At 43.1% G+C, this 26,809-nt stretch overlaps 2 protein-coding genes across 29 annotated transcripts in view; one reads left to right on the forward strand and one right to left on the reverse strand.

The window, feature by feature from the left end:
• The window catches only part of STK25 (serine/threonine kinase 25), a 31,438-nt gene extending 25,483 nt beyond the window's left edge, over nucleotides 1–5,955 (forward strand). For all 7 annotated transcript variants that reach the window (XM_043522455.1, XM_037908635.2, XM_037908637.2 and 4 more), the window contains one exon: nucleotides 819–5,955. In XM_043522455.1, the coding sequence (XP_043378390.1) occupies nucleotides 819–858 (40 nt within the window). In that variant the 3' untranslated portion in view covers nucleotides 859–5,955. The remainder of the gene's footprint in view (nucleotides 1–818) is intronic.
• Nucleotides 5,956–9,733: 3,778 nt separating this feature from the next.
• The window catches only part of FARP2 (FERM, ARH/RhoGEF and pleckstrin domain protein 2), a 217,540-nt gene continuing 200,464 nt past the window's right edge, over nucleotides 9,734–26,809 (reverse strand). For 11 of the 22 annotated variants that reach the window (XM_037908752.2, XM_037908756.2, XM_037908749.2 and 8 more), the window contains 8 exons: nucleotides 26,297–26,386; nucleotides 24,805–24,825; nucleotides 24,443–24,525; nucleotides 21,343–21,461; nucleotides 19,305–19,468; nucleotides 15,976–16,083; nucleotides 14,926–15,077; nucleotides 9,734–11,652 (listed from right to left, as the gene is read on the reverse strand). In XM_037908752.2, the coding sequence (XP_037764680.1) occupies nucleotides 11,562–11,652; nucleotides 14,926–15,077; nucleotides 15,976–16,083; nucleotides 19,305–19,468; nucleotides 21,343–21,461; nucleotides 24,443–24,525; nucleotides 24,805–24,825; nucleotides 26,297–26,386 (828 nt within the window). In that variant the 3' untranslated portion in view covers nucleotides 9,734–11,561. Of the gene's footprint in view, nucleotides 11,653–14,925; nucleotides 15,078–15,975; nucleotides 16,084–19,304; nucleotides 19,469–21,342; nucleotides 21,462–24,411; nucleotides 24,526–24,804; nucleotides 24,826–26,296; nucleotides 26,387–26,809 lie in introns of those variants that run through there. The other 11 variants (XM_043522447.1, XM_037908754.2, XM_027829583.3 and 8 more) reach the window with 5 other exon arrangements.

The following is a 26,809-nucleotide window of genomic DNA, read 5'->3' on the forward strand; positions in this document are numbered from 1 at the left end:
TGATCACACTGCTAGTTCCTTGTTTTTGCTGGCAGACTGAAATTGAAACTCAATAATTCTAATTTAGAGAGAGAGAACCCTTGATGTCCTTTGCTGCTAAATCCTTTAAAGTTTATAAGTAAAGGTGAAGCAAAAAAGTAGAAGTATAGGGTTTCAGGTTCTTAAAACCTATTATTATATTGGGCAGCATTGATAACTAACCTGACCTGCATAACACAAGCCATAGAATTTCACCCAGTGATGCCTGTAGCAAGCCCATTATACACCTGAGTCAGAGAATATCTTTTACAAAGCCACAATTTTTTCAGTCTGTCTTAACTGCCAGACAAGCCAATGGGCTGCAGTACTACTATCTAGGATGAAGTCAAAGGCATTCTTTCTAGCAGCTGCCTAGGTGTGGTGGGATTGGGCTGTATATGAATCCAGAAATGTCATCACCTTTGAATACTGATTAATTTTCTAGAGTTCCTTCCTGGAGCTAAGTTGACACTCCCATCCCACTTAAGCATTACCCTTGCAGTTGGGTAATGTTCTGAGTTGCTTGCTTACTCAAACCACATGGCAGAAAATGCCCTCCTGTACTGTTATCTAATCATCACCTTTTTCAAGGGCTTTGCTTTTATTTTTTGCCTAGCTAGACAACTGCCATTGCTTTGCTAGTCTATCAAATGAAACTCAGGAGTATGCAGTGTGCCTCTTCTATCATTGTCCATCATAGTCTCTGGTGGGTGTGGGGGGTTGTAACCTCTTAGTGTGTCATTCAAATGGGTGAGTGCAGCCAATGTCACCTATCTGTCCTTTTCCTCCCTTCTCCCCAGGTTTTCACATAGCCGGAACCACCTGACTTCAGCCTGCTGACCAGTACAGTCATTGCTGCTCTTTAATGGGGAGGGAGGATTTTCCCAACATCATAAGAACTACATCTCTAATCCAGACCACCGTCATCTGCTGTTGGATGTAACATTGTGACTCCAGGACATTTCAGAGCCTTCATCTATACATGTTTCCATGACAATGAAGGGTGGGGGTCACAATGCAAGTACAATTTAGACCTTTTGCAGAGCCCAAGGAGGGGTGGTCTAATTGTTTTTACACTGTTCTTAATGGAGTTTTTAATTGTTCTCTCTGTGGACGTATCCTTTTTATTTGATTCTGAAGTTGTTAAAAGGTAAAATCCTGGCTGGTGGAGCAAGAGGGAAGTTCTCCTGTACTCAGATGTTTCAAAAGGGAAGTATGTTGGGTTCAGCCTTCTCCTCTCCCCCAAGGAAGTGTAGGTAAATGGTAATCCACAAGGAGTGCAGATGGCTCCAGGCTTTCCATACACTACAGCATTCTAGTGGAGTCAGAGCGGCACTCTAGCCCCACAAGGATTTTTTCAACTCCTTCAGACACTAGTGGAACAAAGGCTTTAACTAGTAGCAGTGAAAGTAAGTTTGCTGCTGTCCCTCTACTTTTCATTCAAGAGTAGCTGCGTTGTTTTGTCACTTTCACAGGATGGGTTTGCTGACTGCTCTGCCAGCGGTTCTGGGGATATCACTCTTTAACTAGGCCTTGCTTTACTTAAGCTACACTAGAGCAAAGTTTGCCTCACTTCCATAGAGCAGAAGGGACAAGGCAGCTGCATTTGGTTTAAAACTCTCTCAAATGGGGGTTAGGAGTTGCTTATGCTCCCTTCAGAGCCTCCTCCTGCTGCTTCTCACGTGGCCAGCAGACATACCAGGTGCGTTGGCTTGTGGCAGACTGAGCGCCATGACTCTCCTAAGGTGAGACAGACTGAACACTAAGATTAAAGTGCATTAGAAAAGGGACCTTTGTCATGCAAAGATGTTTAAAAGGTTAGTCTGAAATTCTTTACAATGATTCTCAATTGAAGAAAATTCAGCTTTTACTTTACCTATTAAATGGCTGGTATCATTGCTCCTTGGTGGCTATATCCCAAATGCTGTGATTGGGATACCAAAGTCAATTTCTCCCCCTCTTTACTCTCATGAACCATTTCTTAAAACTCTGCTCTAAATGACTTGAAGCCAACAGTCTTAGCCAGAAGTACAGTCCAGATAATAAGCTGCATCTCTCATTGCTTTGAAATGTTGATAGATACTTTGGTCATTCAAGGTATTCCCACGGAGCAACTTCAACTAGTTTTGCTTTCTTGACAATGCTAGTTTAGCCAGGAATTTCAGTTCTCCATTTTATTTCATAGATTTGTATACAAGATACTCCAAGGATCTGGAAGGAAACCAGGCTTGTAAAGAGACAGGGTTGAAATTTTGAAAGCTGGGTACCTAAAGCTAAGCAGCTAAATCTATATTCACATATGTGATGTGACTTCAGGTAGCTCCTACAGCTCCCCTAGAAGCCAATGGGAGCTGCAGATACTCAGCACCTCTAAAAAATTAGACCACTTAACAGGTAAATGTGGATTATGCTTCCTACCTGCTCCTCTGATGTATAAATACAGGCTCAATGTGTTAACGCTGCTTGTCTTGTAGAAAATAGCTGCTGTTGTCATCTCTTGCATAGAGCTCAGTTGTGGAGCAGAGTTTATTTTGTGTACAGAGGTAGCCATGGAGCCTGTATTTATGCACAATGACAAGTAAAGGGAATCCTCAACAAAGGGAAAGTCTCCTGCTGCTTTTAACTTTATGCTGTTCATGATGGTAGCATACTGTGTTAATAAGGTACCTTGTATTATTCTTCACATGCACTGCAGTGTCATGAGTAAAGATGATTTTTAAGGAAACAATCCCCATAAATTCCTGCAATATTCAAAGCAACAGTGGTGTTAGTTTTTAAGAGAGCATTGAAAGGGATCTGCCACTTTCAATAAAGTAACAAATTAAAGTAGTGGTTATTGTAGCTTTCAATTACACAGAATGCAAAGCCTTGAGAGCTTCAGCAAACATCACAGACCTTTCATAAACCAAATGGACTTCTGCTGATGTCTGAGTGTACCCTCCCTGCCCTCAGCACTGCTGAGCCAGAGCGGAGTTGAAAATTACAGGCCAAGCTCTCTCACGTGCCACCTTTTTAGGGAAGGAAATACTTGCTCTATTCCCTTGAAGTTGCTTCAGTGGTCTTTACATTGCAGGAATGTTGGCTCACAGCTGCAATGTAACATAAGATGACTTCAGCAGTGAAAAATGATGGTTTATGAGGGTGACTGTGTGGCAGAGAAAGCTGCCTGACCCTGATGTCTATCCTGCTTCTAAAGCAGCTGCCAGCTTAAGATCTTTCCCCATTCCTGCTCTAAAGATGCACCTCTTATAGCCAAACCCAGGAACAGCAATTCTGCATAAAAATGTAGTGGTAGAACATTTACTCTGTTCTCCTGTAGCACACCACCCCCAAGAGAATCTGCTGCACGAGCAGAATATAGCTGTATGGGGAGGAGGGGTAGCATAAAACAGCTACAGAGAACCAGAAGGAAATGAGACAAAACAACTGATGCTAGAGCATCAAGGAGGCTGTTCATCTGCTAGCCTATGCAGTTTGGTGGGGTGGCCTGTCACCCAACAGGAAATTGGGAATCCCTGTAGTTGGGTGATTTGGGGGAAAGATACAGTCCTGGGATGAGAGATCAGGCCTCTGATGTAAAGTGAAAGTTCTAGTGGATCTGGGGCACCTCAAGTATCCTTGCTTGGGGAGAAATATAATACAATGAAAGCTTTTTGCCATAGCTCTTTATACAGCAAAACAACAGTGCTAAGAACAAAAAGAAAAGGAGTACTTGTGGCACCTCAGAGACTAACCAATTTATTTGAGCATAAGCTTTCATGAGCTACAGCTCACTTACTCACTGTAGTGCTCCAAAGAAACACTGAGCTGCTTGGAAGCATTCACTACAGTTTCTGCTGAATGATTTCGGAGCTGCAGTTTTTAGGCTTAAGCCCCATATTGAAAACTACTATAGGATAGCTCTGCCTACACGGTTTTACTTAAGGGAGAAATGGTTGAGAGAGAACTATTTGCTCAAAGTCACACTCATGGTCATAGTTTCTGGCAAGTCAAAAATATCCATACTGGAACATGCAAACAATTATAGCTGGTTGGGATCAGGCTCCACACTGCTGCTGTGGTAGTGGATTAAGCGCTAAGTATTTCCTAATCTAGTCACAGTTTACTGAATTCTAAGCAAGAGAAAAGCAGAATCTGGTTCTCAGCTAGGGGACAGTGATTGGGTCAGTCCAACAACCAGTTTAAAAAACAGATGCAAAACCTTTTATTTAATTGGAAATAAAATAGGACAGCATGTTTAGTCCAATAACATCAACACCGTTGAATACTGTTACATTGTCTAGCATACTGGCTAGAGGAGAGGCTCGGTATGGGAGGTGACAATGAGATGAAGGTAGTTTCTGTGAAATAGGGTAGCCACTCTTTCTAAACTAGGCTTACAGCCAGCTAAAGTAGGAGGGTTGAAAGTGCACTCTCTCTCTCTGACACTTCCTCTACCTGTGGATCCTGTTTGAAATCTTAGATGTTCACAGCTAAATGATGGAGTGTTTTCGCCTCACACAGCTGCATGTGGCACACTGAGAGTAGTTGTCCCCTTGGAGCTGAAGGTGGGGTGGCACTGCACAAACAAACACATGCCTACAAGGTGGGCACCTGGTAATCCAGCATGTGCTGAAAAAACTTCAGCAGACATGCTGCTGCACTGGTCTGACCAACATGAAACAAACAGGAGACACACATGAAATTATCCAGAATGCTAGGAGGTGAAGAACATTTAAATCAGCTAAGGAAAGTAACATCCTGCAAAATGAGGCTACAGAAGTAGGTATTCTTTCAAAGGGCAGCTAAAGAAATAGTTTCATTCTAACGCACAAGCAAATACAATAGGGACTAACAAATCAGGACTGAGCGTGTCGTGGTTTTCTGAACTGAAGCAGTTATACTATACAGTTTTGAAGAGTTTATAGTGGAACAAGAGGACATTTGTGTTAAGCAATCACTCAATCCAGTAAATGTTAGTAACATGTTTAAGAATCTACAGGATTATAGCTCATGCTAATACCAGTTTGGATGTTTGCCAATAGATGAGAGCCAGACAGCATCCTGGTAGATAAGTACATACTCCTTGAAGAAATCTTCCAGTGTACTCCTGTTCTCGCTCTCACCATTACAGAGGGACTGCCCCTGCTCTGTGTAGAAGTATATAGAACACATTCTTTTCCTCACTCTCTTTTGACCTCTTCTGATGGGCTGTCACTGTTCTTCCATTGGCTTTTATGCCTGTTGCCTTCCTTTGCATAGCCTCCTTCTTATCAAGCAATCTGGGACAAAATTTCACCTCTGAAAGTTACAAAGGGCTGTGCCTGTCTACCTTCCCCCCGCCGTGTTTTGCTCTCATTAATGTAAGTTCTGTTTTGCAGTCCACATGCCTGGCCTTTAATTGCATACACACCATTTATGATCTGTGCTTCCTCCAAGGAACAAATTCTGCTATCATTTTTTCCTTGTTCACTTTAATGGCTTCTACTTTTTTCTTCCAGTGATGGGAGAACATTTCATCCACTTTCTGATCGCTTGGTACCAGGGTGGTGCTCCATGAGATCAGCAAGCCTCCAGTTCTAGGGAAGGCTGTGCCTCTCCAGCAGCCGAGACTAGAGCCTTTGCAGACTGCATGCGTGCAGGGCAGAAGTCAGCAAATATCAACTCTCAAAACCCTCTTGCCATAGATAAGGCTAGTCCAATGATTAGGCAGCTACCCTGGAAATCAGGAAGCAGATTCAACTCACTGCCCTGCCAGACTCCGTGTGTGACCTTGGCCGGGTCACTTAACCTCTCTGGCTCTCAGTCCCTTGTGTGTAAAATGGGCACAAGAGCACTGCTCTGCCAAACACGAGTGCTCTGAGGGTAAATACATTAGAGACTGTGAGGCACTGAGATACTGTGGTAACGGGGCCCATATAAGTAGCCAAGATCGATAAAGAATCCTTTAGGGTGTCATTTTTCTATGTAGAAAATTCATCAGAATTCCCCATTAGGTATTTAATTGACAACTTTTCCAGAGCTGGTGAAAGCTACTACCTACTGTTGAACTTAAGCGCTGTGCCCCACAATATGGGAGATTTAAAAGCAAACGTGTGTCAAATCTCCCTGAAAGGAGAACTCTACATGAAAATCCAGGAGGTTACACGAACTAATAACCCACATGTTGCTCTCATCTGGTTGGCTGGTCTGGCCTGCAAAAAAATGGTTACTTTGATCTCCATTAAAAGCAGGCTTCCCACCTCACGACCTGAATCCCACCAGCAATGACTTTTTCCCTTTTATAATGAACTGGAACCGTAGCTTTTACACAACAGGCTCTTGGCATAGAAACTCACATCCTCGTAGAACCCCTGTACTCTCCAAAATACTAGCGTAGCTGTTGCCACCCACATCCCAGTCCCTGAGAGATCACATTTTTTGTAACTGACAACCAGGATAGGGGTGGAAAGTGGCTGATTCCAAATATTTTTTTAGGGCTGTCAAGCGATTAAAAAATTAATCGCGATTAATCGCTCTGTTAAAACCATTTTCAAATATATTGATTTCAATTACAATACAGAATACAAAGTGTACAGTGCTGAGTTTATATTTATTTTTATTACAAATATTTCCATTGTTAAAAACAAAATAGTATTTTTCAATTCTCCTAATACAAGTACTGTAGTGCACTCTCTCTGTCATGAAAGTTGAACTTACAAATGTAGAATTATGTACAAAAAAATAAAACAATGTAAAACTTTAGAGCCTACAAGTCCACTCAGTCCTACTTCTTGTTCAGTCAATCGCTCAGACTAACAAGTCTGTTTAGATTTGAAGGAGATAATGTTGCCCGCTTCTTGTTTACAATGTCACCTGAAAGTGAGAACAGGTGTTTGCATGGCACTGTTGTAGCCAGCGTCACAAGATATTTACGTTCCAGATGCGGTAAAGATTCACATGTCCCTTCATGCTTTGCCCACCACTCTAGAGGTCGTGTGTTCATGCTGATGACAGGTTCTGCTCAATAATGATCTAAAGCAGCGCGGACTGACGCACGTTCATTTTCATCATCTGAGTCAGATGCCACCAGCAGACGGCTGATTTTCTTTTTTGGTGGTTCAGGTTCTGTAGTTTCCACATCGGACTGTTGCTCTTTTAAGACTTCTGAAAACATGCTCCACACCTCGTCCCTCTCAGATTTTGGAAGGCACTTGGGTCGAGTGCTGTAGCTACTTTTAGAAATCTCACATTGGTACCTTCTTGCGTTTTGTCAAATCTGCAGTGAACGTGTTCTTAAAATGAGTAACGTGCTGGGTCATCATCCGAGACTGCCACAACACAAAATATATGGTAGAATGCAGGTAAAACAGAGTAGTAGACATACAATTCTCCCCCAAAGAGTGCAGTCTTTAATGCATTATTTTTTTAACAAGCGTCATCAGCATGAAAGCATGTCCTCTGGTATGGTGGCCAAAGCATGAAGCAGCAGATGAATGTTTAGCATACCTGGCACGTAAATACCTAGCAATGATGGCTAAAACAGTACCATGCAAACACCTGTTCTCATTTTCAGGTGACATTGTAAATAAGAAGTAAGCAGCAGCATCTCCCGTAAATGTAAATAAACTTGTTTATCTTCGTGATTGGATGAAGAAGAAGTAGGACTAACTGGACGTGTAGGCTCAAAATTTTACATTGTTTGGAGTGCAGTAATGTAACTCCCCCCAAAAAATCTACATTTGTAAGTTGCACTTTCACCATAAAGAGATTGCACTACAGTACTTGTATGAGGTGAATTGAAAAATGCTATTTCTTTTGTTTATCATTTTTACAATGCAAATATCAAAATAACAATATAAAGTAAGCACTATACACTTTGTATTCTGTGTTGTAAATTGAAATAAAATATTTGAAAACATAGAAAAAATCTAAAATATTTAATAAATTTCAATTGGTTTTCTGTTGTTTAACAGTGTGATTAAAACTGTGATTAATCGCAATTAAGTTTTTAATCACGATTAATTTTTTTTGAGTTAAATCGCATGAGTTAACTGATTAATCGACAGTCCTAGTTTTTTTCAAGAGCTTTTTCAAACAGTATCAGGTGAAATCAGGTGAAAATCAATAATGCAATACTTGTCAATGCACATAACTTACTCTTCCAACCCTAATATTCTATGATTCTTCAGGGCTTTCCTCTTTTAATATACAAGGTAGATGGTAGTGCACTGGGTTGCTTAAGGCTAGAAAATTTTGAAGAGATTAAATCAGAGATGGGCAACTTTCAGTAGTAGAGGGCTAAAGAATCCTCTAACACACTTTGGTGGGCCAGGCGGTGTGATGTGGGGGTGGGATGCACCAGGGTGAACTAGAGAGCAAGCCCATCCTGCACTCATTCTGCAGCAGCAGCTCCTGTCTGCTGAGAGCTGGACCCAACCCCCTGCTCTGATCTGTTGGCTTTCACCACAGCATCATGTGACAAATGTGTCTGTGTACACTCAGGGCCTTTGCCCCAGGATGTGCCACCCCTTCCTCTTCCTGGCTCTGGTGCTGCCAGATCACCTACCCCAAGCTGGGCTGTGGTGGGCCAAATAAAATGATCCACTGGGTCTAGTATGGCCTCTGGGCCACAGTTGCCCATCTTTGTACTAAATCAATGAGGCACTAAAAGGCCCAGTCAGCATGTATGGAATATATGATGTCACTGAGTCTTGTTGCTTGCAGAGTGGCAAACTCTGGTTCTTGAGAAAGCAAATCACTGCCAGTCATTGTACAGAGGTGTTGTGCAAGCTCTTTCTATACAGCTCTGCCAATGTAACATAATCCTCCCTGCTATTCCAGGTCTCTGTCTCTTCAGAGCAGGTGATCAGTAATACCAGATGATGTGAGAAAATGCCCACTTGGGGCAAGGCTGAGAAAGGCATCTAACTTACCAGTAACAGGGTTTTCAGACACATTGCCTCTGCACATCTACAATGCAGGAAGTTGCATGCCACACTCACAAGCCATGGAATCATTTAAAGAAGTAAAAGCAATAGCAGATAACCAGGGCTATACAAAAAACAATGTTTTAAACCATTGCTGTAAAAGGCCCTTTGCTCCTAACGGTCTCTTTGCTCCTCTCTGTCTCAAAGTCTAAGCAAAAGACTATAGAGGAGAGTCAGTGTGGACATACTCAGAAAACTCCAATTACTGATAGGTAATCCTCTTTTCTCCTTCATGAAAATTGCTCTGCAGATCCCCACTGCAGGAGATTAACAAGCAGTTGAAATCCCAAGGAGGAAGGCTGGGGACTTCTCATTCAAAAGAGAAGCTCCACTCTAAACTGGTTTCACTCATTCCTTTCAAACAGACCCTGGATGTTCATACCGTGCATTACTGTTCTCGGGAAGAAGAGGCGAGCAGAGCATCATCCAGGAAAACAGATGAAGACATGAGAAGCTCAACCACCTGTTACGGAGTCCAAAGCCTCTTCCCTTAAGCTGCAGAGCTAAGGAAAAAGAGGGTTTAATCAACTCTGAAGAGGAGAAAAATCACACATGTAATTCTTTGAAGATGCCATCACACAGGCTTCCTACTCTGGGATCCACAGAGATCACTGCAAAGCTCATGAATAATGTATTTCGCCTAGAACAGATGACTGTCCCACCAGTGACTCTTTCTAAAGGACCTAACTACCCAGCTTGCATGCAGATGTCACATACCTTCCCAAGAGAGGAAAGCTTTAGAGTGAACACAGGCACACTGACAGAGCTTAACACTGAGCAGCTGTTTATTTCCAACACCATGACATTTTCACTCAGCTAGGTTACAGCTGAAATGGCTAAGAAACACACATTTATACATCTACATTTTAGTTAAAGACACTAATAAATTTTAAAAAGTACATCTAACTTACAATGGACAACAGTTATTATGATGCACTGATCCAGTCTCTGCTTCTTTATGGGAGAAGGTGCCAAGTGAAAGGTCATGAAATCTTCTACCTAGAATCCTCTATCTGGGATCCTAGTCCTTTCCCATCCAGCATATATAAGACTTCGAACCAACACAACTCAGGAGTCTCTCTCTCTCAAGGGAAACAGTTGCACATGCAAGCCCCTGCACCTCCCATGTTCCATAGGTGTCTGCTTTCCTCTTGTTTCTGCCATCCTCGCAACACACAGCACTTTCTTATCAATCTCTAACACCTTGTTTCTTCCCTGACACAAATATTTTTCCACCTGAAATATAAATCATCCCCTTTAAGCCATGTTACCTATCAGCAGCATTTATTACTTTTAGCTTATTACAACTTTACCAGTCTTCATATCAGGGGCATCCATAATTTGCCCAACCAAGTGCTGCATTGCACAGCAGCCACAGGAAACAGCAAATCTGCAGGAAGTGGGGCAGATTGAAACTATTTTTATCTTGAATATGGTGGCACAACCCACAGAGAGCAGGTGCCAGGGTATAATGCTCCACCTTGATGCAAGTGACTGTCACACCGTGTTAAAACTGAAGATGGATGGCACCTCCAGAGAGATAAGGGCTGGGATTTTCAAACACACCTAAGTAGCATAGGAACACAAGTATCAGTGACTTTCAATGTGGCTTATACTCCTACATCACTTAGGAACCTTTGAAAATACCACTCAAGAGCAGCAACATATTGCATTGGAGGATGTTTTGGTTAGTACTTTGGCCATCCCTGCCTTAAATAATGCGTCACTAGCGGAGGGTGATTAAAGGGTTTGTAAGAGGAGCCCGCCCCTCCATGAGGGATGCAGAGGACTCTGGAGGTATAATAACTATGTCTGGTAGGCCCCTCTCAGCATGCAGCAGAGCAGGCTCTGAGCTCTAAGGAAACCATGTGTGTTCTCTCATACAGGTCTCCTGCTCCAAGCTGTAAAATGTGACACCTATAAAACTAAAAGCTTCATGTTCTCCCCATTTCCCCCCACCCCCACAAAAAAGTGAAGTTGTTGCCATGGCAATTTGCTGAAGAGCTCCGTAATTCTACAGCAGCTGTATTTTCTGTTTGAAATTAAAGTGAATTCAGGCCTTCCGGCTGGGTACATCTGCAGATCCTCAGTTAGTCCAAGAAGTTTGCGGCCAGCAGGTTGAAGCTACAGCAGCTGACAGTCCAGAGGTTTAGCAACACTAAGTGTCAGAAGGGAACTCCTGGCAGCCAGAAAGCCTGATATCTGCAGTTACGGACCAAGAAACACAACTGACACACCCAATCACAATGAACATGGTCATCTGTTTCCATCAGAACATGCCATTGTATACCATACAGAACCCGTAACTGGAACCTAATTCTCGCACACAGCAAACCATGGGATTCCTACAGAGTGGGAATTTTGCAGCCATTGTTAAGGTTCATTACCTCTCCAGTTAGCTTTGACTGTAGCAGACTTTACATCTTCTAGTCCAGTCTAACCTGATGTGACCCCACTTCATCACTCCCCTTGTTCATCTAACTTCCACACCAGGTGGAAACAAGCATCTCATGTTACTGCTTTATCAACCCCTCACTCCTGGTTCCATCCCCCCTCACTACAGATGTCGACAGCAGAGACCCAGCTCTGCCCCCTTCAGTTTGTGTGAATATCCTTTTCATCCATGGGAATCAACAGGCTCGATCTCCCTGGAGAATCTGTGGCTCTCTTAATCACTTCCATCCACCTGGCAAGAGAAAAAACCAGAACATTTATAACATTCAAGGCCACGTCCTTTGCTTACAAAACATTTCTGGGTATGTCTTCACTTTGAGCTGGGGTGGGGGGGAGAGATTCCCAGCTTGAGGAGACCTGAGCTAGCATGTTGAATAGAGGGCATAGCCATGGCAGCATGAGTAGGGGAGGCACTACCCAACCCAAGTACATGCCCATCAGTTGCTAGATATGTACTCAGGTCAGCTAGCCCTTCCCATTGCTCCCCTGCCATGACTACATTCTATTTTTAGTGAGCTACCTCAATCAGAGCTAGTGCTGGATGTCTCCTCAAGCTGGGAATCACCCCCCGAATCAAAGTGCAGACACATACCCTTTAAAAACACTAAAGCTTGCAAACCCCTGTGAGGTAGGCAGTCTGAACACCATTTTACTGCAGAGGGGAAAACGGGGTACAAAGAGAGGTGAAGGGACCTGATCAGCATCACACAGTGTATGTAATGTCCTTACATTAATGAACAAACTGAGTGTAACATGTTAAAATGGCTCAGAATCAGAACACTATTTGGCAGGATCAAAGTAGCCAAAGTGACAATTATGTCTTGTATATAATACACGGTACCATATACACATGATCAGTTATGTTGCTTTCAGAATAGTCTGTTTTTAACCTTCTTTTGGAAAGTTAAAGTCCCACACAGGATGCTAACTAGCCTGTTGCAACCTAGAAAAATAAATAAAAAAGAGGGAGGTCAAGTAGTTGTGGACTGGAAGCAGGTATTACTTGGCTTGTCAACTGCATTGCATTAGAGGGAATGTAAATCTCTTCAGGAGTCAGCAGTCTCCAGGAGTGAGGAAGTTTTATGTTTTCTTCCTTCAACATGGCAATTACCCTGATTATCAGACTCTTTCCCCAGTAGTTACATGGGAGAACAACCTGCAAACAGTCAGGTGATTTCTCATCACTAACACCATGGAAGTTTATTTTGAACCACTCCCTATTTCAATCAAACAGCCAACTTTATATTCAAGGTATGGAGTGCAGCTGGCACCAAATAATTTGCAGACATATTTGGCCCTTTGGATAATCATTCACAGACTTACATAAAGAGTTCCTAGAACAGTGGCTCTCAAACTTTCGTACTGGTGACCCCTTTCACACAGTAAGTCTTTGAATGTGACCCCCTTTATAAATTAAAAACACTATTTTTATATTGAACATTATTATAAATGCTGGAGGTGAAGTGGGGTTTGGGAATGGAGGCTGACAGCTTGCGACCCCCCATGTAATAACCTCGCAACCCCCTGAGGGGTCACGACCCCCAGTTTGAGAACCCCTGCCCTAGATCTAATTTAATTGCCTTTCTCCAGTTGAGACATTTCACTGACTCATGTTCTTAGGTAAATATCTAACACTTTCAAGCCCCTCAAGTCTATTCTAAGCGTTTTAGGACCATGAAAAGGATTAATATCTTCCATGAACAAGTTACTAAATGAAACCAGATCTTTTGTTAGACCCAAGGTCAGAGAAACCTGGGAGGATACCTCTGGAGATAACCAACATTGGAATGGAGACCACAAGGCAATACCTAAAATATCCACTAGAGCTTGTATTAGAAAAACTCAGTATGAAAATTATACAGAAATTGTCTCTCTCCTGTTCCCTGGAGTAAACTGTACTGGGCTTGCGCCCCACCTGAAGAGAAGACTGAACCCACCGTGGGTGATGGTGCCCAAGTGCAGTCTTGTTTGGGGAAGTTAGCACCATGTACCTGGTTTTGTATTCAGGCTCACTGGATTCTCCTGTATTTTTATTAGGAAAGCTCTCTTCATTTAAGAGGTTATCCTTGGCCACTGAGAACTATTTGAGACTGTTCTTCTTTACAGTGTGGAAAGAAACTCTTATAAAATGGGTAAAAAATGTCCCACTCTGGCTATCATTCTGGAAATCAATACTTAGGAATCCTGTTACTGGGAGAAACATGGCAATAATGAGAAAAACTCTAAATCAATTATATGTGGCTTGGAGATTTTTCTTAAACTCACTTTCTGAAAAAGTCAAAAAGATAGGGACTCAGGGTTGGAACTATTCCATAACACTGTGACCCATACAATTTGGAACTTGCTGGCAAGAGTTTGATGCTCTCAAGTGGGGATGGGGAGACTTCTCTTTCCTTACAGGAGGTAGAAGGGAATATAGGGAGAACACAAAATAATACTGGCCCAAGAGATTATGTTCCTGGTTTCTAGAAGTAACTCAGTTTTCTGGTTCAATTGACTGGTGTATAAGATTGCCCCTAGTTCTCTTGCATACAGTATAATTTAAAAATGCAAGTTCTGAGTATGAATGTATTGCAGTATAAACAACATTCAAAAAAATGTCACAGGACAAGACAGTTGCAACGACAGCAATAGAACGCAGAACTTCTAACTCCCAGCCTTGTGTTCTAACCTGTATACCATGCCCCCTCTCTCTTTGAAAAACAAAAAGATTTCTGCTGTACCTAAATAATAACCTCTCTCAATGAACTGTATGTCAAAGGCTGCCTGGGCCCAGTGTGGATATACTATGGGACATGGTGGGCAAGGTGATGGGTGCCCACACAGGGGGTATATACCTCCACACATGCTACGTTACCCAGATTCATTGGGATTTCTAGTATGTCATAGTGGAGAGGGAAGTTGGATCTCCAACTAGGCAGAACCACCAGCCATAGGCGCTGACTCTGTGGGTGCTCCAGGACCCACCAGCAGCCAAGCTCCCCTCCCCATCCCTCCCAGCATTTCTTACCTGCTGGTGGCCTGCCAATCAACTCCTCCCCCTCCTGCCCACTGTGGATCAGCTGTTCCACGGCATGCAGTAGGTTCTGGGAGGGAGGGGAGGAGTGAGGATGGGGCACGCTCGGGGGTGGAATTGGGCGGGAAGGGGCAGGGCGGGAGTGGAGGCGGAGTGGGGGCGGGAAGAGGCAGGGGAGGGAGCTGGGGGAAAAGGGTGGAGGGGGGGTGCGCCCTGGGCACCCCCGGGGAAACTTGGAAGCTGGCACCTGTGCCACCAGCTATTCCCCTCGGAAGGGGAATGGAAGCAGTGACCACAGAGGAGCTTTGCAGCCATCAGGGATGGTGAGGGAAAGGATTCTCTCTTTCTAGGAATGCAGTGGATCCCCATGGGGGTACGTGGATTGTGCAGAGCAACAAGGATTGGAATCTAAAATCTCAACTCTGGACTACCCACTTGTGGTTAAAGCAAATATAGACTCTGAGATGGATGCAGGAAGCATAAAGTTACCTCTCAAAGGTGTACTTGCTCTCTGCCCTGAAGAAATATACATGGGACTTGAACTGCAACTTGAAGACATAATCCTTCTGAATGCCATCTGCCTCCACTGGGGTGCTGACTGTGTAGCCAAGTAGTGGGAGACTGGCCAACGGATAATCATCCTGGAACATAGACAAACAGTGCAGTTCTTGGTGAAAGCCAGCCTTTATCAGTCAGCATATGGACAGCAATCGCAGAGCACGTGTTTGATCTTTCATATTGTACAGTCAAGAATGGCTTTACTTTCTCTAAGCAGGAGGTGAGAAGAGAAGCTGCCTTTCCATCTATTTTGAGACCCGTATGTTGTAAATTATGATGAAATTTTCCCCAAGCTTGCTTAATTATTTTAATAAAATTACATGCCTCTGTTCCCCTGCCACTCACTGTCTCCTGGATTTCCCCCACTGTCTCTCTCAAATCCAGAGGACTATTCCCACACCAAAACAAAGATTTTGTTCCCAATAACACTGTTTCCTTAAGGCAAGAAGCCCATATAAAATGAAAGAGGTTTATTGGGCTAATGAGCACTGAAGGTGCAGGTAGCATTGTGGAAATATTCACTACAGAAACATGCAGAAACCTCTCCACTGTCACAGGAATTCCTGAGGCCTATTTCAAATCGTTAGTTGTGCTGAACTTTAAAAGGAGTCAGGGAGATTGGACTGGCATCTAAACACAAAGGAAAAGGAAAGGTGTAGGTGAAAGGTTCATTAATCAATTTGACCTCCTTTAGCCACTACTTCAAGAGACTCCCACCCGTCACACTTCCAAGTTCAATGCCACTTACAAAACAGGATATCCTGATTAACGCTGCGAGAGAAAGGCCCGTAGCCTTATGTAGCCTGACTCCATTAATTGCTGCTTGCTATTTTTCTTGCTACATGCCTTTGGAGTTAGGCAATTCAGTACAGATGATAGATGGTTGCAAAATGCACCTAGAGGACAGTAAAGAGCTATACCTGTGTCTTCTGTCCAGTATCTCACCCATTGTCCCCATACTGTTCCACTACTATAGCATACCTGGTGAGTTTTGTAGAAGAACAAACAGAAGTTGGTGAAGACAACCCAGAGCTTTTGCCAGCCATTACTATTTTTGAATTTCCTCAGCAGGTACCCTGAAAGCTGATTCTAGCAATGAAGAAAAAGAAAACCAATATGAGATCACAGATCACTCTCCCCATGAACAAGATAAATGCTGCTGCTGGCACTATTCCATATCCTGACTGATGTTCCCTATTGTGGCTGCTTCTAGATAATGCAGAACAATTAACAGACAGTCCTGTTCCTATGCTTTGAGAGGCTTCTAAGATGTTTCAGTTACTGATGGAATGCCTTAGCGCATTTTTGTATTGTCAATTTGCCATCTACACAAAATGGTCTCCTTTCACATTGCAAAACAGTTAAATATGCATGGCATTTTCACCTCAACAGAAAATGGTTCAACTTGATTATGTGATTATTTACCAGTTGTTACTGTATGGGTTTTTAATTTTATTATACCAATGATTTACCATCCATAGCACCTCATTAAGAAGAGAATGATATTGAGCTTCCCAAAAATCTAGCCCTACCATTGTCGTCATCTGCATCCTGTCTTCCTGAAACATGCTAAGAACTAATTGGCAACATCCACCAAGACCCTGCATTCAGTTTATTGGTGTGAGATCAAAAATAAAACATGAGAAGAAACAAGAAAAAGAGGATTCTTGATTGACACTGGAGTTCTGGACTAGGATATGACTACATAAAGCTGAGCTAGGAGTGGACAGCATGTTGCAAGGAAGCATTATTTAAGTTAATATACTAGTATACTGGAACCTGAGTAATAGAATAGTGGTACAGTGAGAAGAGAAATAGATATGGCTAAAACTACAGGAAGAAATGACAGCATAGTAGTTTTATATCTAATGAAAAAGAAAAAAGAAAGCCCAGAGTTTAGGTTGGTGTAGCATAAACTGAAAGGATAACAGGGCTATTTTTGGAAGGTGAGACAAAGATATCAATGGACTGCCACACCAATCACCAAACATTACAACTTCCATTCTGCATGCGTCAGGCATTCTCACACTTGCACAATGTTTAGGGTGCAGGTGAGAAGGGAAGAAGGTGAGAGGAACTAAAATTTTTTTCTGCTTTGGACTCAACTCAGTGTTTTAGAGGTGTTTTTACCTGAATCATGCATAAGTAATCAGACAGGGATAGGCTCTGGTTCCGATACCAGCAAACATGGGTGATTGTGTTGGGCCGACGGGTCTGGCCCAGCAAATAGCGAGGAGGAAGCTCTGGAGAAACAGCAAGAGAGCAGAAAACTGAGCAGAGAAAGAGAGAGAGAGAAAGTAGAGCTTTAGAAGAAGAAAAAGTGATGTAAGAAAAGCATCTGATAAATAACAAAGGAATGTGAAAAAGTCATTGTATTAGAATCTGAAATACAGAGCAAAGCAAAAAGGTGCTGGGAGAACTCATACTGCAATCCTAGAGTCAGTGGTATAAAGCTCACAGCACTTCAGCTATAACAGTGATCTGGTGAAAAGAAAAGGAGTACTTGTGGCACCTTAGAGACTAACCAATTTATTTGAGCATAAGCTTTTGTGAGCTACAGCTCACTTCATCGGATGCATACTGTGGAAAGTGTAGAAGATCTTTTTATACACACAAAGCATGAAAAAATACCTCCCGCCACCCCACTCTCCTGCTGGTAATAGCTTATCTAAAGTGATCACTCTCCTTACAATGTGTATGATAATCAAGTTGGGCCATTTCCAGCACAAATCCAGGTTTTCTCACTCCCCCCCCCACATAAGCTATTACCAGCAGGAGAGTGGGTTTGTGTGTGTGTGTGGGGGGGGGGGGGGTGAGAAAACCTGGATTTGTGCTGGAAATGGCCCAACTTGATCATCATACACATTGTAAGGAGAGTGATCACTTTAGATAAGCTATTACCAGCAGGAGAGTGGGGTGGGGGGAGGTATTTTTTCATGCTTTGTGTGTATAAAAAGATCTTCTACACTTTCCACAGTATGCATCCGATGAAGTGAGCTGTAGCTCACGAAAGCTTATGCTCAAATAAATTGGTTAGTCTCTAAGGTGCCACAAGTACTCCTTTTCTTTTTGCGAATACAGACTAACACGGCTGTTACTCTGAAACCAGTGATCTGGTGGCACTCATAAATTTGCCAAAGGAACCAAGGCCAGCTTCCTTCAAATGGGATCCAGTTTGACTGCTGGCAAGATGACAGACAAAGGGTCTCCATGCCCATGTAAAAGGTTTATAAAACTTCCAACAATGAGCTTATTAGTTTGCTATGTAAACCATGAAAATCTAGGTGCTCCGGTTTAATGCCCAGCTGCACTTCCTTCCATTAAACCTGAATTCTTTGAGAATAGAACTCTCAGGAAGATAGGAAGGTGGAAATATGCAAAGGTAACATTCTTGAAGAACTGCAGTTACTAAAGTAACCATGTTTTCTCCTTCAAGGCAACTACTACATATTCCTACTTGTGGAAATGTAGCAAGCAGTACAATCCTCCTGGAAGATGGGCAGGGGAGGTCTAACTAAACAAGGATTGCAGAACTGCCTCCCAAAGGAAGCCTCAAATCTAGATATGAAGTCAAGAGTAATGCTGTGTGTGTGTACGGAAATCCAGGTGGCAGCCCTGCAGAATTTTATGGTGGAAACACAGGCAGAGTGAGCTCTAACACACTGAATACTGGCACACCAGCTAACATAGAACAAGTCTCTATAAACAGCTTGATACACTTCTGTTGAATGGAAATGGCTCTCCCTGCGTCCCAAAGCTCAGCAGGGCTGGTTCAGGGAGGGTACATTGCACAAATGGGAATATGCAGACATCCTCTCGAAGGAGAAATAGTTCAACTTTATGAAAATATTGAGAGTAAAGCAGATTCTAAGTCCAGGGACAATGAAGGAAGTACAGTAGCTAATTAGCACCCAATCCCAGGGTTTGGTAGCTCAGGGTTGATCCTAAACTAGAACACCACTGGCAGAAAGAGAAAAATAGTCAGTTCCCTCTGGAGAGGCTAAGGATCGCAAGAAACTCACGTTAAAAATTCTGTCCTAGAAGTTTCCTAGTTTTCCTTTTACATTTTTTTTCTTCAAAACACTCTCTTGAATAAGAACACTGTGGTGGGGGTAGCAACATGTGTATATATACATATAAACACACACAGACACACATGCATGTTCAAACATTTATTAACCTTTCACTCATTCACTCTCTGATGACCACAGAAATGACTGATAGCAACAGAAACGTATACTGGAGGAAGATCAGGTGGTGAATGAGCTGAGACAGACATTGAGATGTGAGAGCTGTGTCCTATAGGGTACCTCAACGGCCACAGTGTGGTCAGTCATGGAGACACTGGTGTTGCGGTACCAGCACACGTGCATTGTAGTGTTGGCACGGTGGTGGCTCTGCCTGTCCAGGGAGCTACGAGAAGACTGTATGTCATCTTCAGATTCCTGCTCTAGAGAGACCTCATCAGAGGATCCTGGGGAAGGAGAATTCAGTGGCAGTTTTAAGAAAACTGTGATACACAGCCTGTGGCAGAACCTGGGATTCCTCGGAATGTCTGCAACTTTTTCTTGAATCTACGCAACACTAACAGACATCAGCATGAATTTGTTACACAGCTCCTGAAAGTCACACTGAACAGATCATTCTGGCTGTCACAATCCAACTGTGTTTGGGGGATCTGACTCACAGAAATCAAAAATGCAGCTTGTATTAAAAGCTGAGCATGTGTTTTACAATATCACATTCAGAGAAGAATCTGACTTGGAAAGAGCCCCTTCTCACTGTGCAAAAGAGAAAATTCACTGAAAAAAGGAATGTCACATGCTTCATCACAGACCATGGTAAAAACAGCCTCTTGCAGACTGACAAGAGTGTGTCAGGAACTTCTTGTCCATCAAAGATACCAGGTTCTATGGACTGGAAAAAGCACTGTGTGGTTAAACAGAGGAATATTCTCCAAAATAAGAGATGGTTAAGGCAGGGGCGAGCAAACTTTTTGGCCTGAGGGCCGCACTGGGTTTCTGAAATTGTATGGAGGGCCGGTTAGGGGAGGCTGTGCCTCCCAAACCAGCCAGGCATGGCCCGTCCCCCGGCCCCCGCCCCCATCCGACCCCCCCTGCTTCTTGCACCCTGATGGTCCCCCCAGGACTCCTGCCCCATCCAACCCCCACTGTTTCCTGACAGCCCCCTGGGAACCCCTGCCCCATCCATCCCCCCTGCTCTCGGTCCCTTGACCGCCCCCAGACCTCCCACCCCTAACTGCCCCCCACCACCCTATCGAACCCCCCCCTCCTTCCTGACTGCCCGCCGGGACCCCTGCCCCATCCAACCACCTTCTCCCTGACCGCCCCTGGACTCCTTGCCCCTAACTGCCCCCCACCACCCCATTCAACCCCCTCCCCTCCTTCCTGACTGCCCCCCCCGGGACCCCTGCCCCATCCACCCCCCTGCTCCCTAACCCCTGACTGCCCCCCGCTGCCCCATCCAACCCCTCCCCTCCTTCCTGACTGCCCCCCGCCGGGACTCCTGCCCCCCCGCCCACCGTTCCCCGCACTCTGACCGCCCCAACCCCTATCCACGCCCCTGACCACCCCCAAACTCCCCTGCCCTCTATCCAACCACCCACCCCCGCTCCCTGCCCCCTTACTACATTGCCTGGAGCACCGGTGGCTGGCGGCGCGGCTGCACCAGGACAGGCAGCTGTGCCGCGCAGCACAGAGCACAAGCCTGACCGTAAAAACTTCTAAGGAAGGAGATTCCACCACCTCCCTAGGTAATGCATTCCAGTGTTTCACCACCCTCCTAGTGAAAAAGTTTTTCCTAATATCCAACCTAAATCTCCCCCACTGCAACTTGAGACCGTTACTCCTTGTTCTGTCATCTGCTACCACTGAGAAGAGTCTAGAGCCATCCTCTTTGGAACCCCCTTTCAGGTAGTTGAAAGGTCAGGTCAGGCTGGGCTCTGCAGCTGTGCTGCCCAGAGCATTGCGCCGCACAGTGGCGTGGCTGCGGGGGAGGAGGGACAGCCTCCCGTGCCAGGAGCTCAGGGGCCTGGCAGGACGGTCCTGCAGGCCGGATGTGGCCCTCGGGCCGTAGTTTGCCCACCTCTGGCTTAAGTGGATTATGGATCATGCAAAACATATTATTGTTTTGCAGCACAAACTTCTATCTGCTGAGTCTCAAAATACCAGAAACATTACTCTAGCTAAGGGAGTCTACTATAAGGAAAAAGAGGAAAGAGCACTCCATTAGTATATACCACTTATCTTCCAAATTCTCAGACAGGAAGGATGCAGGGATCACAGCACAACTGGCATCATATTAATAACAAAGCACAATGCTACTTACTGTTAGAACGATTATACATGGAGCTTTCCAAAAACGTGTCATATTTCTCACTAGATTTTTTGGCCATTTCAATCGCCATGTTAAGGTCTTCCATCCACTTCCCCATCTCCTGACGGGTACTGCAAAACAAAGAGTGCTGCTGGCTAAGCATCCTGGTTTTGGACTGGGATTTAGTGCCAGATTTTTGAATGAAGATAAACTTTGATATCCCAGCATTTTGAGCTACCAAAATATGATGTTTGTTCACAGTTTATCATATAGCAACAGAAGCAGCTTTCCTGACAGGGATTTACGTTCCACAACTTCATGTGTGCAAAGTCATAGAAAATTTCACTCCTTCCCATCTGAAATCAATCGGGGCTTGTTAGGAAAGTATAGAGAACAGCTGCAATGCTCATTGGCCCATCCTGTGCAATCGTAACTTAGTTAAGTTGATCTCCCCCGAACCTAATTCCCTCCAGACCTGAGCTATGACACTACTCTCAAGGGAGCTGATGTACCTACATTTTTAAAACAGAAGCCCTTTTAAAACATTTTCCAACCTATATCACACAGAATAGGAGACATTGGTGGTAACTATCATAGAATATCAGGGTTGGAAGGGACCTCAGGAGGTCATCTAGTCCAACCCCCTGCTCAAAGCAGGACCAATCCCCAACTAAATATAAGGAAAAGCTAGTAACCTCAGATAACTATGTGTGGTAACTGCTGGCAAAAGCTGACTTTTTAGTTGGTGACCACTTTACTAAGTGATTCCTTATGAAGCCTTCTGATGGGGATCTGGCCTTTTAAATGCGGAAAATCAAGTTTAGGGCTCACCAAACATCTAATTACAAATAATCCTGGTAAATATATTGCAGCATGCCGTTAAAATGTAAGACACAGAATGGGAGGGTGGAGTAGGGAGAAGTTAAGAGTTTATGATTACCAAGCAGTTGAAGACACAAGTTTAAAATAACAGTTTAAAAATCATACACAATCTATACTGAAAAGGTGAGAGAATGAATAGACAGCAGTGTCAACTGACAGTGGACCTGTCAGACGCAACTGCTGTATAATTTTAACGGCATGTTCTAGGGTTGTGTGCCCACACAAATCTTGAGATGAAATTATAAGGAATATCATCATTCTTTATATGGGCTTTCTGACTAATCTACTTTTTGAGATAAGAAATATTTTCAGACTGAAGATCATATTAAAGGAAGGTATCTTAAACTGGGTAGGTAGAATGACACTGAAAATGATAATACTGAAGCATTTGAAGGTTGGCACTTCTTTTAAAAAGTATATCTATTTTAGCTTTCATCTTCAGAGTAAAATAGAGAATGCTGAAGATTTATTCCAGAGCATATGGAAACCATTTATAGATTATATGGATGACACTGTGATTACTGGGTAAGAACTTCATAGGTCATATTTATATATGAATAGTTGCTACAGAGTAATTTTTTCCTTTTAGTATCAAGACAAAGCATTTGCTCTTTTTTAAGTTTTAGAAAAATCCTGTCAAACATTTCCAAGTTATGACAGGGTGAAAAAAATTATATATTCTTCTGATTTTAAGCATATTTCTAAGCTTTTTTGGCTCACAATTGACTAAAAAAATGGCTGAACTTCAAAACTGACATTTTCAGGTAAGCTAGCACTCGAAAAGGGTTAGTTTAGTCCTTTTGCTAATATGCAAAATATAAAATAAGTGACTGGTAAGCCATTAAAAACTTGATTTCACAAATGTTTGGCAATAGCTTTTGCTAACATTAGGAGCTATGAAACTAGCTGAATAAAAAAAACTACAAAGAATATGTAACCTTTAGATTAAGGGCTCCAATTCTGCCTCACCCGTGCATGCATAACTTCAACTGAATCCCATGGGAATTTTAGATGCACAAGAACAACTGGGGTCTGTTTCTAGGAGACTGTAGAAATGCTAAATTAAATTTTACATCTGGAGTATAGAGAGATTACATCTTGAGTATAAAGAAAAACAATAAACCGGAGTGACAGTAAACCAATAAATCAATCCAGATTTAAAAGAGTCTTTTTAACAACAAATATTACACATTTTGTAGTGAAATACAATGAAATACAACCTTACTGTAACATTGAGGTAACAAATTTATATGCTCCAAATCTGGAAATGGAAAAGTTTAGGTTCTCACTAATTTAGCCAAGCTCTTTGTACATCCTGTCCTTTCTACAGCATATATTTATCACCTTAGTGTAAAGTTTTGCCTTGCAAAATTGACATACAAACGTATCAATCCCAACTGCAAAGCTCAGACTGAATTAACTGGAGACTTCCCTCAGTAATGACTGAATAAAGGCTGCAAGATTTATCTTATAGGTCATGAAAATATTCTGTTTTCTAATCACTTACAAAAAAAGAAAATTACAGAGAACTGAATATTGTGCAGAAGAAAAGTTTACTTTTTAAATCAGTTCTCTGGCTTATGTACCAGTCCTTCTAGATCACGTCTTTTACTATCTGCCAGAATGCTGTAATATGAGGGAAGGGTCTTGATTTATTGTTGTGTTGTCCAGCAGGGAGAGCAATAGCTGCTAACACTCAATTTTCTAAAAGAGGAAAGGGCTAAGTTGAAAAGAACTTTGTTTACTTTACAAGCCATCCTTGAACTCATCTCATTTCCTGGCTTGTGCAATGCCCAGGAATTTTGCACTTCTTAATCCCATTTTCATTTTCTACATTTTAACTGGGGTTAGGGTTTTCTTGGCTCTCTAAAATACGTTCATGTTTAGATTGCCAAATAGCATTACTTGTATCTTTCCCCCTTTTCCTGTTTTAAATCAATTGGTTAAAGGCTTTCACTGCAAGCTCAGCCAGCTCATCAGGAAACAATGCACTAGCAATGTCACTTCTGCTGCTGTCCCTTTAAGAACTCATGGTTTGGTTAGATCAAATACTCCTTTCTGTGACATGACATTAATAAAAGGTATTTAAATACTGAATGTTTTATATCTATTGTCAAAACCATGCTTTCCTGAGGGCCCATGAAGCACTCCCCTGGCCCCTGCAATCAGCAGCCAAATGTTTAATCCAAGGGCTCTTACCTGCTTGTGGCTGGGAAGAAGAACTACATACCTTGCTGCCACTACTATGGTTTTCTGAGCTGAATAGATTGTGAAGCAGTGTGGGACAGACCATTCATTCTCGCTCTCTTCCACCTAGCATGAAGAAAAAAGGTTTCTCTCATCACTCACTGTGCAATGGTATGTACCCAAGTTGTTCTCTCTGGTTGGATAGGAACTAATTCACAACACCATGACTTCAGAGTTGCAACAAGTATGGAAGTCAGCTACTTCAGAAGCACTCAAAGTCTATTTTGGTGCTACACAGGAATCTATGTGTTATAGTTCTAGTGCAACATCTGAAGGCTGTGTAAATGCCATCGCCAATGGGGTCGGAAAGGAGCAACTTCAACCAGGGTACATCTTATTACTCACCGGAGGATCCAGCACTATTAACTGTAAGTCAAACAGACAAAGAATAGCTCCATTAGAAGAAGAGGTAGAAGAGCTGATATGGCTAGTTGTGAAAAACAACAGCACAGATCAGCATTCCCAGATCAGTCTCAAACAGTCATGCAAAAGTTAAGAGTTAAACAAGATTTCTCTTCAGATTGCTTTGCTAGTGAGGTGAAAAGAATGAACCCTTCAACCGCTGGCTTCACACACAGACTAAAGCATGAAAAAGGTCCAGTCCACATAGAATCATAGAAGATTAGGGTTGGAAGAGACCTGAGGAGGTCATCTAGTCCAATCCCCTGCTCAAAGCAGGACCAACATCAACTAAATCATCCCAGCCAAGGCTTTGTCAAGCCGGACCTTAAAAACCTCTAAGGATGGAGGTTCCACCACCTCCCTAGGTAACCCATTCCAGTGCTTCACCACTCTCCTAGTGAAATAGTGTTTCCTAATATCCAACCTTGACCTCCTCCACTGCAATTTGAGATTATTGCTTCTTGTTCTGTCATCTGCCACCACTGAGAACAGCCTAGCTCCATCCTCTTTGGAACCCCCCTCCAGGTAGTTGAAGGCTGCTATCAAATCCTCTCTCACTCTTCTCTTCTGCAGACTAAATAACCCCAGTTCCCGCAGCATCTCCTCATAAGTCATGTGCTCAGATCCCTAATAATTTTCGTTGCCCTCAGCTGGACTCTCTCCAATTAGTCCACATCCCTTCTGTAGTGGGGTGCGACCAAAATTGGACACAATACTCCAGGTGTGGCCTCACCAGTGCCAAATAGAAGGGAATAATCACTTCCCTCGATCTGCTGGCAATGCTCCTTCTACAGCCCAATATGCTGTTGGCCTTCTTGGCAACGAAGGCACACTGCTGACTCTCCTCCAGCTTCTCGTCCACTGTAATCCCCAGCTCCTTTTCTCCAGAATGGCTGCTTAGTGAGTCAGTCCCCAGCCTATAGCAGTGCATGTGATTCTTCCTTCCTAAATGCAGGATTCTGCACTTGTCCTTGTTGAACCTCATCAGATTTCTTTTGGCCCAGTCCTCCAATTTGTCTAGGTCACTCTGGACCCTATCCCTAACCTCCAACATATCTACCTCTCCCCCCAACTTAGTGTCATCTGCGATCTTGCTGAGGGTGCCATTAATCCCATCATCCAGATCATTCATAAAGATGTTGAACAAAACTGGCCCCAGGACTGACCCCTGGGGCACTCCGCTTGATACCGGCTGCCAACTAGACATCGAGCCATTGATCACCCATTGATCACTACTCATACATCTCCATGGTCTTTGAGAACCCTGGCAGCGAGGCTGTTTTCAACAGCCTGGAAGCACCTCACTCCCGACCAGCAGATGAGACTTTAGTTCAGCATAACTGCATGAAGTGAATGTACCAAGAGGCCTCAGTGCACAGTGGCTTATTTATTTATTTAACCAATGCTGTGGTGCACTTTGAAAGAAACTACTTACCAGCATGCCATGCAGAGGGAGGTATCCATGAATTTTGAACTGATTGGTACCCGTGACTCCTTTGCTTGTGTACAGCAGCATATCTGAGAACTGACAGAGGAAGGAGGAATATAACCTGTATGCTTAAAAAGATATTACCAGGTACTTTTTTCACACAGATGTTTCATTTAAGTTCACCATTGTTTGTAATACCTTTTAAAAGCATGAAAATAAAGTTTCTTTCTCTACCAATTTTGTCCATTTCCATTAAAAAATTTGCTTTGTTTCTCTAATGGAGCTTGATATTAACAAGGCTTTTTAAATGTACTTAAATTAAATAAATGGGTGTAAATAAACAGTCAGAAAATGGACTGGATTACTGCTGTCCTCCATATACCATGAGAAGAAACTCAGTGAACTTTTGGTTAGCATGTTGAGCTCCATCATCTCTGTACTGGGACTCAATCCCTGAAAAACAGCTTGGTTTGTGGCTGTGCCTTGAGGACACTTGATGTGTAGACAGCAAAGGAAGCA

The sequence above is a fragment of the Chelonia mydas genome, chromosome 9 (genome assembly GCF_015237465.2).
Source record: "Chelonia mydas isolate rCheMyd1 chromosome 9, rCheMyd1.pri.v2, whole genome shotgun sequence".
Taxonomy (NCBI): domain Eukaryota; kingdom Metazoa; phylum Chordata; order Testudines; family Cheloniidae; genus Chelonia; species Chelonia mydas.